This window comes from Balaenoptera acutorostrata, chromosome 15, assembly GCF_949987535.1.
Source record: "Balaenoptera acutorostrata chromosome 15, mBalAcu1.1, whole genome shotgun sequence".
NCBI lineage: Eukaryota > Metazoa > Chordata > Mammalia > Artiodactyla > Balaenopteridae > Balaenoptera > Balaenoptera acutorostrata.
This window is the reverse complement of record NC_080078.1, coordinates 63733725-63752516: the sequence shown is the minus strand read 5'-3', so window position 1 is coordinate 63752516 and position 18792 is coordinate 63733725. Positions and strand designations below refer to the sequence as shown.

At 47.4% G+C, this 18792-nt stretch overlaps 1 protein-coding gene and 1 pseudogene across 1 annotated transcript in view; one reads left to right on the top strand and one right to left on the bottom strand.

Annotated features, from left to right (window-relative positions):
* EFCAB8 (EF-hand calcium binding domain 8) overlaps positions 1-18792 on the bottom strand; it is a 57346-nt gene that overhangs the window by 9993 nt on the left and 28561 nt on the right. The window contains 9 exon segments of the mRNA XM_057529712.1: positions 971-1139; positions 3340-3477; positions 4041-4262; positions 12456-12590; positions 13647-13862; positions 14728-14932; positions 15770-15840; positions 16607-16834; positions 17996-18109. Of these exon segments, the coding sequence (XP_057385695.1) occupies positions 971-1139; positions 3340-3477; positions 4041-4262; positions 12456-12590; positions 13647-13862; positions 14728-14932; positions 15770-15840; positions 16607-16834; positions 17996-18109 (1498 nt within the window).
* Positions 5987-6369, top strand: LOC103011210 (40S ribosomal protein S24-like; annotated as a pseudogene).

The window sequence follows — 18792 nt, the reverse complement described above, 5'->3', positions numbered from 1 at the left end:
GCTAAAATTTAAAGCACTGACAATATCAAGTGTTGGCAAAGTTATGGGACAGGTGAAAGAGTACAAAGTGGTAAGCACTTTGAAAGATAGTTTAGCAGTATATTCTGAGACTGAATGTGTCTACTCTGTGGTTCAGCAATTCCATTCTTAGATATTTATCCAACAGAAATTCATACAGTTGTTCACCAAAAAAATCTTATAAGTGTGTTCATAGCAGTGTTTATTTTTAATAACCTGAAATAGCCCCAATGCCCAGCAACAGTAGCACAGATAGATAAAGCATGGTGTATCAACAACAGAATATCACTCAGCAATGAATAAATGAACTATTACAGTCAACAAATGGCTGAATGGCACAAACGTAATGGTGTTTGAGAGAAAGAACCCAGACACAAAGGAGAAGCTATCAGATGATTCCATTTACACAAAGCTCAAATCCAGACAAACCTAATCTTTGGACTTAGAAATCAGAACAGTGGTTCCTTTTGGAGAGGAGTAGGTAGAGATGGTTGGGTTAGGAGATGAGGGGAGCCCTGAGTGCTGGTAATGTTCTCTTTCTTAATACAATGGTGGTCATATGGGTATATGTTTACTTTCTGAAAATTCACCAAGCTGAAAACCCTTTTGGTTTGTGTGTTTTTCGTTATGTATGTTATACCTCAAGAATTAAGTTTATTTTTAAAAAGAGAAAAGAATGTACCTTATCAGATATATGATTTGATATACAAAGGCAAATAGCGTTGGGTGAATGAGTGAATGAGTGGATGGACAGTTGATGGATGGATGGATGGACAGACTGCTGAATGGACAACTGGAAAGACTCACATCTTGTAATACTATCTGAGCAAAGACAGCTGCTGTTGCCTGAAACCCCCACCCCCAGGATATGAGGTTATGCTCCTCTTATGTTCTAACAGGGCCAGGGCCAGGAAGGGCCATGGGGCATGGCTGAGCTTCAGCAGGACCATACCAATGGCGTCACCAGAGAGTTTCCAAGCCTTGACATCCCGGTCCTGGCCAGCACTGATAACCAGCTGGAGGCTGTCCACATACAGGATGTCTGCCACACTATCCAAATGGGCCTTCCAGGTAATCAGAAGCTTGGGTGGAACCAGGGAAATGGTCTGGCCAGCCTCAACCTACAGGGGACAGTGCAGGAGAATTAATTATACCAAGACACAGGCTCATCAGAGGGCACCCAGGACTGGAGGCAGCAGAGCCCTCTGGAAGGAGTTGGGACATGGGCCAGGGTTCTAGTCCTAGACACATTCCCACATGAAGTTTCTGGTGACCTTAGGTAAGTCCCAGCACTTCTCTGGCTCTCACTGGTCCCTTTGGTAAGATCATCAAAAGCACTGCATATTGCTGTATTGTTTACCAGCCGCCCGTATACAGATTATTCCATTTGAGCATCACAATAACCTTACAGGATGTATATGAGTCCTGCACAGAGGAGAGAAGTGGGAGTCAGAGATATTCAGTAACCGGCCCAAAGCCACACAGCTAGAAAGTGACAAGAACACAGGTCTTTTTCTCAAGTTGTTTAGTTGGGCACCAGGCGTAGAATAGGGTGAGTAAGGGGGTGATATATCACATTGCACTATGAGAGAATAAAACTCTACTTAACTGGAAAATGAGTGCAAATACACAAGACCATTCTCAAATAAAACAAGATTAATGAAGGAGGATGTGTTTTACCATGTTCAAGTATGTTAAGTCACAATAATAAAAACTAAGCAGAACAATGGAAGACGATAGCTCAGAAATCAACCCAAATATATATTTAAAACGTTGGCAAATGATAAGAAAGGTAGGAAAAATGGTGGTAACAGAGAACAGGACTCAACAGTGCTGGAATTCCTGATAAACTAAGTAGTGAAACTTAAATCATTACCTTATATCTTACAACTAAATAAACACTAGAAGAATCCTTTTTAATGAAACATAAAATAAAATGAAAATAAAACATCGAAAAGAAAGTATGAGTGACTACTTATCACTGAATAAGAAAGTGATGAGCGACAGGAAATAGCACAATGGGAAGAAAAATTAACTTGACAACAAAAATATGTTATAATTTAAAAGTCATCATAAATGAAATTAAAAGGCAAATGACAAATTGGGGGGAAATATTTGTAATACATATGACAGGCAATGAGTTAATATCTTTCAATATATTTTAAAAAGATTATATCATGATTTTATAAATGATTATTTTATCATTTATAAAAGATGGTTACCACAATAGAAAAATGGGCCAAGGGCATGAAGAGGCAATTCACAAAATTATATATGGCCAATAAAATGAGGACAGATGTCAACATCACTAACAAGCAAACATTTTAATTAAAATCAAAAGAAACTGTATCTAAAAATCAACTGAAAGTTTTTTTTTCACTTTAAACATTTTTTTATTGAATGTCTTCTCTAAGCAAGGCACTCTGATAGACCCAGGGGACACTTACTCAGATAACTACTGCTAGAAATAAAAACCTTATGTTGTCAAGGATAAAGCAAAACAGGCTAATAAAGTGCAAACCTGTATAAACTTTCTGGAATGCAGTTTGGCAGTACACGTTAAAGGCCTTAGCTTTATGTTCTTTTACATACTACTTCCTTGGTATAAATTACCAGATGTGTAGATAAACAACTACAAACAAAGACTTGTGAAAAAGAGTATTTGCTCTATCATTTCTATAGCTTTTAAACACAGTTTTATTGAAATACATTTCACATGCAATTTACCCATTTAAAGTGCTGGCTTCAATGGTTTTTAGTATTTTCACAGATTCTGCAACCACCATCATAACCATTCATCACCAGTTGACCTATATCCTTGTCAACATTTGGCATTGCCTGTCCTTTCAGTTTTAGTCATTCTGGTAGGTGTGTAGTGGTATCACCTTGTGGCTTTAATTTGCATTTTCCTGATAACTAAGGAAAAGATGTTCAACTTCACTACTCATCAGGGAAATATCAAGTGATTTTTAACTATGTAAATGCATTACCTACTCAAGAAAATACATAAATATTTTCATTATTTTTAAAAAGAATTCATGACTCCAGGGCCTTCATTACAAAGATCAAAGCCCATGGAAGGTTTGTATATGTGTGTGTGTGTGTGTACATGTGCGAGTATGTGGGTGTATTTGGTGTGTGCATACTTGTGTTTTACGGGTCAATGGTGACTTCTGGTTAGTAGAAACTTTTCCATATCAACCAGACAATCTGGAACAGAAAACATAAAAGATTCAGAATCTCAGTACGGGAACCATGGTCCCTGCTCGCTGGTGGGGCTCAGAGGCACTATTCTGAGCAACTGTCCAGGAATCTTCCTACCTTTTTCTCCTCCGAGGGACTGTAGTTTGGGAGGTTGATCTGAATCCGTTTAGGAATTAAGAATGGAAACTTGTTTATTTTACTAGGATAGGTTGGCTGCTTGTCAGTAAGTCTGCAGTAATTCTTGATGTCCCAGATCTAGGCACAAATTGTGGATTAGTGGCCCAGCACTCCTTGATTACAGGTCACTCTGGGGGTCCCTCCCAGACCATGTCTCTTCACTTTAGGGGGATAGTTCTTACTCACACCTCTGAGATACCCAGACACTCAGGGCCGGAAGGGGCCCACAGGATCTTCTAGACCAGACCCTGAGCTAGCATGTAGGGAGGGTGTGAGTGACCCAAGGTCAGGACACTCTCACCTCATGTCACCACCAAGCACAAAATCAGCTCCTGAGACAGCTGATCACAGATCAGATGCATGGCTGGGGGTGAGGGAGTTGCAGGAAAAGAATGATGGAGCACAGGACCCACGGGGAAGGCTTCTTAGAGGGGCCTCCTGACCAAGCCCTTCCTCATTTCACTGGGCCCACGAGAGCAGAAGAGGACTCCTCTAGGTAACCCCACCCCACTGCCCACTGTTTTACAAGTGCAACCAGTACCCAGAGGGCATAGGGACTAGGCAAGGGCCACATATGGCAAAGAGGTGGCCAGAGCTTGGCTGATGCCAGTCCCTCAATCTCAACGCCAGTGCTTCCTCACCTTGATGTGTCCTTTACAATCCCCTGTGACAAGAATCCAGTCATTTTCATTAGTGGCCATGGCACCCACCACCACATCCCCTTTGTCTTCAGCGTCCACGGGGAACTTCCCCAGCAGGCCTCCGCTCCCGTGGATGGACCAGGCATAGATGTAGCCGTCCATGCAGCTGCTCAGCAGGGCAGCCGTGTGTGGCAGGCGAGGCCTGCTCTGCAAGAAGATTATCTGTGCAAGAGAGGTGATCCCGCTTAGCGGTGCTGGGAGCTGGAGCTCACCCTGGCCGCCGTCACAGGTACTGAGGGGCCTGGGCAAGGAGCCACACCCACCTGGTACCCCAGTTTCCTAGATGCCCGCTGAGAATGGTGATGGGATACCACCTTTCCTACCTAGCTGGCGACCAGGAACATTTGGCCAGACTATGAGCTCCTTGAGGACAGGGATTTGTGGTTCTTTTTGTTGTTGTTCACTACTTTATCCTCAGCAGCAACTACAATGCTGCCTGACACATCATAACTGATCAATGAATGGTTATTGAATGAAGACATACAAGTTTGATTTTGTCCTAAGGCTCAAACTAGATTTTCTAAGACCTGACCTCAACTCAAAGCGATGTGGTGAACAAACTCATTCCCCTTCATATATATCTACAGTGAAATCCCGTATTTGCCAGCCAATCACCAAGAAAGCATTTTAACCAAATTCTTCCTCAAGTCTTGGTTGGATCATGCTCTTTGCTAAATCTCTGCTCTCCTCACTTTCACCTTACACGTCACTCCTGTGGCCCCCACCCTGAATGGTTAGCATGAGAAGAGAGTTGCTTGCCTGGTACCCACCATGTGTGAGGCAGAGAGAGCACAGAGTCAGGGGTAGAGCGAGTCAGACCTGGCACGAGAAATTGGAGGCTTCCCCACTCCTGCTAAATCAAAAATTCCAGTGTGGTAGCTTATGTGTCCCCATGTTGCCAACAACAACAACAAAATTTTTGATTATCCTTATTGTCACAGAGACCCAAAACAAAATACTCAGCCTGTGTCCCATTGACCCAGGTTCCAGGGTCACAAAACCAGGAGTCTCTAAACCAAAGACAAAGGGCAAGTATTTTCCCATTTTACATAAGTGTACTTTGCACACTGTACAAAATGTGGACAGCACAGATGAAAAGAAATCAAAATCACCCACAGAATCCCAATACCCAGAAATAACCACCATTAAGATATTAATGCATGGGCTTCCCTGGTGGCGCAGTGGTTGAGAATCTGCCTGCCAATGCAGGGGACACGGGTTCGAGCCCTGGTCTGGGAAGATCCCACATGCCGAGGAGCAACTAGGCCCGTGAGCCACAACAACTGAGCCTGCGCGTCTGGAGCCTGTGCTCCGCAACAAGAGAGGCCGCGATAGTGAGAGGCCCGCGCATCGCGATGAAGAGTGGCCCCCGCTTGCCGCAACTAGAGAAAGCCCTCCCACAGAAACGAAGACCCAACACAGCCAAAAATAAATAATAAATAAATTTTTAAAAAAAAGATATTAATGCATTTCCTTCCAGCTTTTTTCTAATTACATTGTCTATAAAGAATTTTATCATATCTTTTAAAATTATGAAATATACATGCAAGAATAGACAAATAAGGGAACTATATTCAATATCCTGTGATAAACCATAATAATGGAAAAGAATATGAAAAAGAATGTGTATATATATATGTATAACTGAATTACTTTGCTGTACAGTAGAAATTAACACATTGTAAATCAACTATACTTCAATAAAATAAATTTTAAAAATAAAATTTCATTTAAAAATAATAAAGTGAAATTCTATTAAAAAAGAATAGACAAATATACTAATGGAATAATAGAGAGGGTCCAGAAATAGATTACAGAAGACTACGCTATATAATGATGATAGAGATTTTTTTTGCTCCTTGGCTGCTTGCAGATCAGCCGCCATCATGAACAACACAGTAACTACCCGGACCAGGAAGTTCATGATCAACCAACTACTTCAGCAAAAACAAATGGTCATTGATGAGAAGGCAACAGTACCTAAGACAGAAATTCGGGAAAAACTAGCCAAAATGTATAAGACCACACCTGATGTCATCTTTGTATTTGGATTCAGAACCCATTTTGGTGGTGGCAAGACAACTTCTTTGGCATGAATCACGATTCCTTGGATTACACAAAGAATGAGCCCAAACACAGGCTTGCAAGACATGGCCTGTATGAGAAGAAAAAGACCTCAAGAAAATAGCGAAAGGAACGCGAGGACAGAATGAAGAAAGTCAGGGCGACTGCAAAGGCCATTGTTGGTGTTGGCAAAAAGAAGGAATAAAGATTCTTCAGTAACTGTATCTGCAGTGATTGTGCAGATTTTTCATGAGAGGATTAATAAGCTAAAACCTTTTATATAATGATGATAGAATTTCAAGCCAGTGGAGAAAGATAAACTATTCAATAAATGGTATTTGAACAACTGTCTACCAATTTAGAAAAAAAAAATTAGATTTATACATCACACCATACTCAAAATTACTTATACAGGACAAAAAGCTGACTAAAATATATAAAATTATAAATGTCTAGAAGAAAATATAACAAAAATTTCTGTGATCTTGGGATAAACAATGCCTTTATTGTCACAAAGGTAAATAACAAAGATGGCTAGATAAAAATTAAAACCTCAGTGTGATACCATGAAGGCAGATGAGGTGAAAATATGTGCAAAGGATTCATTTCCAGAGCATAGAGACATCTCCAAGAAATTAATAAAAAAAGAAAGGAAAATGATATGAATATATATTTATTCCACTGAAGAAATGCAAATGTCTAACAAATATACAAAAAGCTCAATATCACCAATAATCAAAGAAATATCAAAAGACAATGCTATTTTCCACCTATCAGACTGGCAGAAATGAAGAAAAGGCTGATGTCTAGAATTGGCTTAGCGTGAGGACAAAGGCAGACTCACGTACTGTTAAAGGAATGTAGATCATCACAGTCTTCCTGGAGATAAAACTGGCTTGATCAATCAAAACATAAACTGTGCACAATTGGTGATCCCTCAATCCTCCTTCTAGGAAATCTAGCATAACCTGCAGAGATAAACCTATAAAGAGTCTCAACTGCACCATTGTTTACAATAGCAAAAAACTAGGAACAACTTCAATGTGTATCAGTTGGGCTTTCATTAAATAAATTATGGCAAATTCAAGGAAATACACTGCAGCCAGGGGCAGAATTACCACTGAAGTTCACAAAACTCAAGGCCAAGTAAAATCAAGGTCAAGTTCAAAGCTCTTCCAAGGTCATGGGAGGAACTAGCAACATGCAGTGACTACTGTAACTGTCAACTTTGTAAGTTTTGAAATATGCTATCATTTCTTTTCTCATTCTAACTAAATTTTCACTTTTGTATCTAACTTTATATTCGTAAAGTTTATGTTATTTTTCTTATAGGTGCCTCCCAAATTGTGTAAGTTCCAGGCTCTAAAAAACCTAGATCCGCCCCCTATATGAAGCTATTAAAAAGAATGAAGTAGGGGCTTCCCTGGTGGTGCAGTGGTTGAGAATCTGCCTGCCAATGCAGGGGACACGGGTTCGAGCCCTGGTCTGGGAAGATCCCACATGCCACGGAGCAACTGGGCCCGTGAGCCACAATTACTGAGCCTGTGCGTCTGGAGCCTGTGCTCCGCAACAAGAGAGGCCGCGATGGTGAGAGGCCCGCGCATCGCGATGAAGAGTGGTCCCCACTTGCCGCAACTAGAGAAAGCCCTCGCACGGAAACGAAGACTCAACACAGTCATAAATAAATAAATAAATAAATAAAAGAACGTGAATTTCTTTAAAAAAAAAAAAAAAAAACAATGAAGTAGATAGAGTTATATGTACCGAGAGGAAAAGTTGTCCACTGTACATTGCTAGCTTAAAACAAACAAAAAAAAAGGCAAACAGCTGAACTACAGTCTCAAGCACTCCCGGTTTTATTTGAAAACCAAAGCTATACTTGTGTATATATAGCATATAGACATATAAAAAATACATCTCAAAGATGCACACAATTTTTATAGTAGTCATTATTTATCATTTTTAGGGAAAATTTAAAAATTTTGTCATAAGCATTCTCCAGATCCTTAAGTGTTCTTCTAAAACATGATTCCTCATAGCTACACAGAATTTACCAACTTCTAAAACATGATTCCTCATAGCTACACAGAATTTACCAAAAATATGTGCCATGAAGATCTCCCTTTTCTGAACTGGGGAAAAGCTGAGCTTTCCTTCCCAAAGCTTCCTCCACCAGCCCTGGGACAGCTAAAGAGGGCAGGCTGGAGGTGACTGAGCAGAAAGGACTGTGGCTGGGAGCACATGGGCAGGGCTGTGTGGCCAGTGTCAGGAGCAGGCACAGAGAAGAGGGGCACAGCGCAGGACAGAGCGGGACCCGGGTGGCTGGGAGGCAGAACCAACACTATTCCTTCTGCACTTTGCACCCAGCCCCGGAAACCTCTGACGTAGTCCCCTGCCCAGTTTGGAACGAGCAGCCAGACTGAAGGTGGGCATTCCAGCCTCACTCAGCCGAGGGGTCTCAGACGGTTCTCAACCACAGGGGACCAAACGTCTCCCAGCAGGCCCTTCAGAGGAAGCAGAGGCTACACCCAGGCTAGGCTTCATACCTTTCAGAGCAATTCGCCACTCTTCACCTCTTCGGTCCTTTACTACCAGGGAGAGCTTGGGGCTCATCTACAGACTGTCGGGGCACAGCTGCGCCTGGATCCACATCCCTGCCTCCTTCCCAGGAAGGAGACTGCCATACTGCACAGTCTTCTGAGATGGCCAAGCAGAAATGGTGGGAAGGAAGACCTGACAGGCAAGACCCTCCACCCCAGGTATCCTTGTCCTAGCCCACCCTCACCCCACTAAGGAAAGGCTGGGACCAAGGGTGACCCACCAGCTCTGGACCCTCTCCAGGGCACCATCCTGAGAAGTTTCACTCTGTCTGCTGCCCAGGTCCCCAGAGGGAAAGGACTTTTCTGCTTAAGGAGCAGTGGGGGTGGGAGGCAGAGCACTTAGAAGCCAGAGGTGAGGGTCAGCATCAGAGGTGGGCCAGCATCAGAGACGGTGACTGCCAGTCACACATGCACACACACGCACACACACCCCTCTGCCAGCCGTGGTGCCTGAAATCTCACCAACAGACTTTCAGTCCTTTGCATGCAACTCTCCAATTAAAAATTCACTCAAGATTCATGATACAAATCCGTATTACACACAGACCATTTGGTAAAAAAACATCTATAGGCACATGTATACATTGCAACATGTTTGTGCACTTGTATAGGAACAGGAAAACAGGTCTTAAGAGTTACTAGACCTCTGGAGATGGAGGAAGTAGTCAGTCATTCTTTTCCTTTATACTCTCCTATAAGGCTTTAGTTTTCATGAAGGACATATATCACTTTCTGATTAAAGAGAGAGGGAGAGCTGCTGCTGCCTCCGCCGACGCCGCCACAGCTGCCGCAGCCTCTGGGAGCCTGGAAAAGGGGAACACTGAGCGGGCAAATGACTTACTCCCCGGGCTGAGGAGGCGGCGGCGGAGGGGGGGGGTGAGGCGGGGGCGCTGCTGCTTTGGGGGCAGGCGGCGGTGGTCCACACCAGCCAGGCCAGATAAAAACAAGGAGGAGAAAGAATGACCAAAAGCAGGGAAAAGTGGGAAAAGTTCAAAAGAAGGATAAGATATAACAGAATCTGAGATTCCCAGCAGGAAAAACAGTCTTGTTGCTGCCCGGTCTGCAGTATCTAGTAAAATAAATGTGCCAGTCCCTCAGCCCATAGTGAAGAAAGACAAACGGCAAAATTCTTCCAGGTTTAGCGCCAGCAATAACAGAGAACTTCAAAAACTACCATCTTTAAAAGATACCTAGGAGGGGAACTGCTGGCTTGTATGTTTCTCCCCAGTGTGACCTAGTTCTGGAAGGAAGCTACGGCTGCTGAATTCTGAGGGTTCCCAGGGCCCCTTCAGTCTTGGCTGTGGACTCCTTGTCCTCATCCATTGTGGGGTACAGACCCCTTCTGCTTTCAGCTGCTGTTCTCAGATACCGTCGAATCTGTCATTTCTTTTAGTCAGCACAGCTGCTTTATACTGTGTCAGATAATACCAACATCTGAAGTCCTTGTCACATTTTGCTCATGATGTGTTATTTCCTTGTGTACCTGACTATTTTTTAGTGTATACTGGTCACTGTACTCAAATATTTGAAATAAACTGAAACCTAGGATGAAAAAAAAAAAAAAAGAGAGAGAGGGGGAGAAGTGCTCTTTCTTGAACATTCCAAATAAGGTCTCCTGTGAGGGCCTTTGTGCCTGCTGTTCCCTCTGCCTGGATAACCCTCCTTCCAGATAACCACAGACTTCACGCTCTAAGCAAATGCCACCTCCTCCATGAAGCACTCCCTGACCTCCCTGTTAAAACGGCAGCGCCCTCTCCACCACCCATGCTGTTCTCACTACCCTCGGCCCAGTTTTCTTATCCACCCAAGCACTGAACTTGCTCGCCCTGTGACCCACCATCTATTTCACTCACTGGTTAACTGTCAGTCTCACCCCAACTAGAACATCAGCTCCACGAGGGCACGGGTTTTTGTCTCCTCTATTCACTGCTACCTCCCCAGTACCTGGCATGTGTAAATGCTCAGCTAACAACTGTCTATGCCCTGATGGGACTAGGTCACCAACCCAGGAGGTCAGGCTTTGAGTCAGCCACTTCGGTCAGATTCACAGATTGAAAGGGATGGGGTCTGCTGCTTCCAGGAATCCATCTTTTCAATACACTCACCCAGGTGCACAGAAATGTAGGTACAAGGATGTGCAATGCCGTGCTGCTCATAAAAGTTAAAAACTGGGACTAACCTACTTGTCTATCAATGAAAGACTGGCTTCATAGTTTATGATACATCCAAACTATGGGGCACTATGCAATCATTTAAAAGAATTTTTAAACTTAACAAAGGAATAAGCTGAATCTAAATTACTAATGTGAAAACATATCCATAATATATAGTTCAATTTAAAAAGCAAATGGAGGACTTCCTGGGTGGCACAGTGGTTAAGAATCCGCCTGCCAATGCAGGGGACACGGGTTCCAGCCTTGGTCCAGGAAGATCCCCACATGCCGCAGAGCAATGAAGCCCGTGTGCCACAACTACTGAGCCTGTGCTCTAGAGCCCACGTGCCACAACTACTGAAGCCCGCACGCCTACAGCCCGTGCTCCGCAACAAGAGAAGCCACCGCAATGTGAAGCACACACCACAACAAAGAGTAGCCCCCGCTCCCCACTACTAGAGAAAGCCCGCACAGCAACGAAGACCCAACACAGCCAAATAATAATAACAATAATAATAATAATAAAAACCAAAGATAAGCAGTAGCTTGTAGCACTCACAAAAAAGTTGTTTAAAAAAAAAAAGGCAAATGGACATAGCTATAATTTTACATCATTGCCCTTAAAAAAAAAAAAAAGACAAAGCTAAACCAGTCTGTTAGCAGTGTTTGTGACTACTGCTGTTGGGATGAGATGGAGTACACGGTGAGAAATAGGGACCTTTATTTTTTGCTTTACACATATTTCTATTCTTTTTTTTTTTAACCAATCAGCATTTCTACTTTTAAAAGTTTTGGGGTTTTTTAAAAGGCATTTTTTTAAAAGAGAGGAAAGCACATTCAGAACCTGGAAGAGAGAAAGTCCAGCCACTGGAGCTCTCTGCTCCACCTTATAGGACCCAGTCCCACAGGACACCGCTCCCCTGTTCTCGAGTCCCCAGTCCCCTGGGGCTGGGCCATGGGGCAGACCTGCCGAACCCTACAACTATGAATTGTATTCTCACTGGATTCATGGTAGGGACTTAGGAAACCCATAGAGTCTCTGAATTACCCTATCTTTGCAGATTAAAGCTGGAAGGGACCTTAGAGGCCACCTCGCCCGGGGTGACAGCACAGGGAGATGCGTCCTGGGTCAGAAAGGGGAAAGGTACAGGAGGAAGGGAGAAGAACAGAGATGACCCAATCCCCACTCATGTGTCATGCAAAACTCAGGAGGGCCTTTTAACAGTGGGTTCTGGAAATGCCACCTCTCCTACCTCCCTGTCCAGCCCCCCAACCAGGAGGGCACACTGCTCACCTCCCTAGACAGCCCCCCACACTGGAGACCTCCCCCCAAACAGCGGCCCTGCAGCCAAGATCCTGAGTGCTACCATCATCTCCAGCATGCCTCTCCGGGCCCTGGAGAGAACCAGGCTGGGCCCCTGGGCCCCCGGGTCCCCGGGCCCCCGGGCCCCCAGGCTCCCAGGCGCTGCATTTCCCGGCCGCATCCCAACTGTCCAGCCCCTAGCTCACAACCCAGACCCTGCCTGAGCATGGCCAACCTTCTCCACCGATGCATTGGACTGCAGCAATAGCTTCTTGTGGAATTCCCCTTTTCTCCTTTCAGCCTCTCTGAAAACTGATGGTCTGCCATGGGGTGATCTTGACCGACTGAGGCTGCTGGCGCTGAGAGGTTTCTGAAAAGCAAAATGGGCCTCCCAGGTCAGCATGAGAAGGTCTCTGGGGAACAGAGACAGAGGCAGATGCTGAAAGAGCAACCACCCCAGCCCCACTCAGTAGATACACCCTCCTGTGAAAGGTACTGTGAAAGCTGCGTGTCTAAAGGATCCTGGGCGTAAAGACACTCTGAGGCTGGAGAGTCTCCATTTTAAGTTACTGGCAGCTTCTGCTCTCAGGGCAGAGACTGGAGTTGTCCTTGGGGAAGGCCCCTTCTTTGTCCTGGAAGAGAGAGTCTGGCTAGAGGTGAGGATAAAGGGGTGTGTATACCCCTTGCTCTAGAAGATGTGAATGCGGTGGTGCAACCCTGACACTTCGAGGATGGTTTGAGAGCCTCAGAGCGACAGACATATGTGCATCTCACAGCAGAACTGTGTCTGGCAGGTCGTGTGGGTCTAGGTGTGGACTGCCCTATGCCGCACAAGCATCGTGTGTCTGGGGAAGGTGGGGTTTCTCATTCAAGCCCGGCTCCCCGGAATGGGAATCAGACTTTGGTTGCTGAGACAATCTGACTGGTCCCTCAAGCCCCTCACGAGAGATCACTGTTTTCGCTGCTGAGGGTCAGAGGCCAAAGCACCCTGTGTGAGTAGAGAGGGTAGCTCCCCTGCTCTTCCTCCCTACTCCCCCAAAAACAGGACCATCAGTCAAGCCTGGAAAGATTAATCCGGGGCAGAGGCCAGGGCTCAGAGTGGGAGGGAAGCGGTTGCTGCATCTGGGCCTCAGGCCCCTGGAGCCTGTTCTCGGGAGTGAGACGGCTTGTTGGACGAGGCGGCCAGGTGGCTCATCTCTGCCTGGGCGACAGGAGCCCGAGGATGGAGAAAGGCTTTAAGCCCCAGCCATAGGTTCTCCGGCTGGTGTTCCCTCTGGTCCTGCACCCGAGCCTGCAGACGCTGGGTCTGTACTGGCCGCGCTCCGGGAAGGGACAGGGCCCAGGCTCGAGGCAGCGGTGGGCCTAACTGGGGAGGGACCCCTGGCCAAGGCACCTCCTCGGGTGGCGGGGGGTTGGGGGCGGCCACCTGCAGGGGCGCCGGCCCCGCCGGCTCCTTGTCTCTCGGGCATCTCATCACTGGGGGTGCCGACATCAGATTCCGCCGCAGGTTGGCGTTGGCCATGGCCCTGGAGCTGGGGCCCGGGGGCTGCGTGTGCAGTTTGTGTGCCCACTTCTGCTGCCCGGCGCAGGGCTTACTGGGCCTGTGGCTCTCAGTCGTGGCGCAGTCAGCCGCGTCCTGCACCTGTGCCGGGGAGGGAACCGCCCTGAGGCGCTGCTGAGCACATCCCGGAGGGGAGGGAGGCCTCCCCACCCAATGCCAACACCACAGGGCCCTCCAGGAGCCCCGGGGGTTTGTTTCCCAGAAACCCTGTACCCTTAACGGCATCGAACCAGAGCTTAGAAGCCTGTCCCCGAGCCACCATTCATGCCCTGAGCATCCACGGGCAGGAGATGGCGCCCATGAGGGACTCCATCTCCCCATCTGTAAAGTGAACAGTGCTTTCCAAGTATTTTTGAGGTATTTTTTAATCTGAAGGGAAACTCCAAAGTGTAAAATAGATAAAAAGCTGAAGTGCTCTGGAGAAGCCGCTGTAATAGCCTCCAAGCATCTCTCCACAACATGTTTGGAAAACTACTGGACAGGGTGACCCCGAAGGCCCCTTCCAGCTTTAATCTGCAAAGATATGGTCATTCAGAGACTGTATGGCTTCCTAAGTCCTACCAAGAGCCCAGTGAGACCAGAGCAGTAAGCTGTAGTAGCGATGGGTCAGAAGTGAGCCACCTTCAAGGAGACAGTAATCTTGGGAGAACAGGACTAGCACCACCAGGCTCTGGAGTCAGACTGCCTAGATTTGGATCTATTACTTCTTGGCTGTGTGACCTTAGGCGAGATGCTTAACCTCTCTGTGCCTCAGTTTCCTCATCTGTCAAATGAGGATAATTATAAAAACTACCACCTACATCCCTAGCTCCCAACCTCCTCCAGAACAAGCCACCACAATTCCCTCCACTTCCCAGGGTGTCCCCTACCCACCCACCAGCCCTACGTGGTTCTGGCCCACAGCTGAGAAAGAAGGAAGAGGACAGCTTGTTTCTGTTGACCTTACCCTCTTGGGCAGTGAGGGCAAGGGACTCTGAGAGGCGTTGAAATGGAGGATGGGCCTGAACATGCTGATGTTCCAGAAGAGGATGTCCCCATTGTAGGAGGAAGTCCCAAGGAACTGGTTCTGGTACCTGGCCATGCTCAGGACATCCTCCGTGTGGAAGGTCTGCCAGTGGTAGCACAAGAGCACTGGCTTGGTCTTGTGGAACCTGCACACATGGCCAGAGGCAGAAGGGCTGAGAGCTCAGCCTTATTGGTCTCCTGGGAGACCATCAAGGCCTCTAGGATTTGGAGCGCTGACCCAGAGGAGGACACTCCAGAGGAGGTGTAGATCAGGGTTGAAGCTCTGCCCTGCTGACTGCATTTACTAAGCACCTACTATGTGCCTGCTATAAAGGTCTGGTCCTAGGGGCTTTATGTACACTAATCTCACAGATTTGCCCCATTCAGACACCTGAGTAAGGATTCAGGTTGAAAGAAGGGGAAACCATGGCCCTAGAAAGGCCCTCTGAAGAGGAAGGGACCCTGCACATGCTGTTCCCTCTGCCTGGAACGTCCCTCCTGTCCCTAGCCCCTCACTGCTTCACTGAGACCCCTCCTGCTCACTCTTCAGATCCCACTCCACCCATGACATCCTCAGCTGACCCTTTTCTGATGGCCCCTGAGACTAGATCAGATTTCTGTCCCCTCCCCATAGAAACCTGTACTTTTTTTTTTTCATAGCACTCAACAGACTATCACAAATGAAGTTATTTGATTAGTGTCTGCCTCCCCCTGGGAGCTCCAGGAGGAGCTCCAGGAGGATGAAGACTCCATATTCTTGCTTATACCTGTCACCAGCACCTAGTACAAAGCCTAGAACATATCGGCTGCATGGAGTGATGAATAAATGGACAGATGAGTGGGTGAAGCAATAGACATCACCCAGCACTAATTTCCTGCTTGGTGTTCCAACCACCAGCAAAGCTAGGAATGGAGGAACCCATCTGAAGTAAAGAGAGAACAGTTAGCTGCCCTCACCTCCCACGTGCACCCTGGCTACTCACGTGAAATAAGTGATTCTCTTACTCCATCCGGTCATGTAGAACACTTTGTTCATATGGACAATCCCACTAATCTGTTGAAGATGAAAGGAAACAGAACTCCAAGGTACCTCAGAGGAAATGGCTCCAGGCCCCAAATGTCTTCCTAATTATACCAAGCAAGAAATCAAAACTCCCCATAATGATGAGAATTCCCTAGAGGTGATACCACCATATTTTTTTCAGAGCGCTCTCACATCCCATTATCCATTTGATGGACTTGGAGGGGGCAGATTGGGTAGGTATCCATGTCCGTCTTATAGGGGGATAGCAGGGAAACAGACAAGTGACTTGGCTAAGGTCAAACGACTGAGTGATAGGATCTGGACCAGTCCTCTAAATCCCCAGCTTCTTGGCCAAGAGCTCCTTCTGAGTTGGTTAAAGGACTGTGTCACGGGGGTTACTAATGGGCGCAAGTCCCAAAGTGGGACTGCTGGCTTTGCACTTTGTCACACCCACAGACCATCCCTATAACCCTGGCAGTCATTTCCCAAATAGGGGTACGGGTGGCTCTGAATCATGTGACCCCACTGCTAGCAATGCCATCCAAAGCTCCAAGTTGTAGGGTAAGAAGTGCTAACACACCAAAAGAGCAAGAGTAGCTAACATTTGTAGAACACCTATGAAGGACAGGCCCTGTTACCTGTCTTCATTTTTTGCACAAGGACACAAAGGCTCAGGCAGGCACGAGGCCAGGCAGTCTGTGTGCACAGCCTTTCAGAGAGGCATGGACAATAGCATGTCCCAGGGTCACAGGAGCTGCGAGGGGCCCCCAGGCCCCAGCTGATGGACCAGACTGACCTCCATCTGGTCCAGGTTGGGGAAGGTCAGCAGGCATTCACCAACGCTGTAGTTCCACATCTTCATGGTGCCGTCACGCAGACCCGTGAGCAGGCACGCCTCTGACTCATCCAGGGACATGGCGGTCAGCTCCACGTGCTGGTCACCAGTCATGGAGAACTCCGTCATCCTCTTGCCCGTCACGACCTCCCACACGCTCACCATGCCACTCAGGCAGCCGCTCACCACCTGTGGGGGAGCACACAGCCAGGGCTCCTGGAGAGGAGAGGGCCCCCACTCCCAAGGGCAGCCTCCAGCTGGCATGACTGCGGGTAGCTCAGCTGCCACTCTGTGTACCAAGAAGACAGGCGCTCTGGGCCCTCCTACTGCAGGATAAGCCACTCTTGAAAACAGGCTTTCCTCGGCCCTGAGGCCCACGGCGGTGCAAACAGGCACAGTTTTTTCAGAAGGAACCAGTTTGGTGAAATCCCCTTTAACTCAGAAATGGCATTTATCAGAATCTATCCAGAGAAAATAATCCCTAATTCAGAAAAGACATTTACTGCAAAGTCATTAATCATGGGGGATAGAAAAAAACATCAGGAAATACACTAACTGTCCCTTAAGTAGGGAAAGGTGGAGTAAAGGTAGGTCACTCCACCTAAGGTGACATTCCAACTATTACAATGAAACAGTAACAGGTGAGCCTACTTCAGACCAACCTTCCTGATGAGGACATCTAGAAAAGCTGGGGAAGGGGGATTTTTTTTTGAAACTGCTGGAAGGCACTGAAGAGCCCTAAGGTATGAGGGGTGGTGGTGCCAGGGGTCCGAAAGAGAGGGAAACCCAAAGAGGTGAGCTCTGGCCTCGCGCAGCCAAGGCCACGCTGCAGCAGACGCGGCGGGGCCAGGAAAGGGGGCCCAGTGGCAGTGGGCAGAGGGCCCAGGAGCCCTTTGTGTCCCCACACTTCAGAATCCACGTTCCCAGTTGCCCTGCCCAATGCAGAGATCTCTACTCAGGACCAGGGGGCTGTCCACAGCCTGGGCCTCCCTCCCCTCCCACGATGGACAACGCTGAACCAGGGCTTCCCTGGAAACGGCCCCCAGGAGCAGCACCCACACCCACCCGGGGAGCCTCGAATCGCAGCTCACACCTTGTGTTCCATCTCACACTGTATAAAGAAGGCTGCCCGTCCAGAACCGACCTGGGGCAGTAGCCAGGGGCGCACAGGCTCACAGGAGTTTGGTGACCCACTGACCACGTGGTGGAGCTCCTATCTTACCTGGGGTGACCCCTCTGCAGGGCTGCTGCCCGCCCACCTCCCACTGCGCTGCACCACCACCCAAGCTGCCAGCGTCCTGTCCCATCCCAACCCCTGATGGCCTCAGAGACGAGCTGCTGCCCACTTACCTGCTTGAAAACCTTGCTGTAGAGGATGGCGCACAGGGGCGTGCTGTAAGTCGTGGTCTTCTCTTCTGCTCTCCCAGGCCCCTGCGTCTCCAAGTGGCCTTTTAGGACGCCAATCTACAGGTGAGGAGGGGCAGACAGTTGGGCAGTCAGAAGGGGCCTGCCCTCAGTGACTGGCCCCAGGGAGAAACTTCCAGTAAACTGAGACATCAAGATATCCTCGACTACACGCAGGCCTGCTGATAGCTCACCCCTACTCCATGGCCCCCACTTCCTGAGATCAGGGCTCCCAAATCTCGTGTTCCCACAAGCCCAAAATCCAAGTCCAAGGTCCCTTTTATAACTTCTGAAAAGCATAAAGCCTCAATCTGGTGTCCCCTCGTCCAGGAAGCCTTCCCTGACTACCTCTGCCTCAGGCTAGGCTAAGGATCCTTTCTCTGTGCTCGATGAAGCACCTAGCACACATCTCCATCATAACACACAGCATTTTCTACTAAAATTTTGTGTTCTCCTACTACCCCATAAGTTCCTTGAGGGATGGGACAGTGCCTAATTAATATATTCTCTGCTCCTGACAAAGATCAGAGGGCTGATAACGTGTGATGATTTGAAATGAACTTCAAAGGTCTATTTAATTCAACAAATGCTGGCAGCCAGTCTGACACTCAGCAGAGACGAAGGAACCCACCAACTCCCTTCTCAAGAAAAACCTGCCACCTGGGAGAGCCAGCCAAGGGCACAAGGACAGCGTGTGTGTCACCTGGCCAACAGTGGGAAGGAGGTCTCAGTGGGGCTTCCCC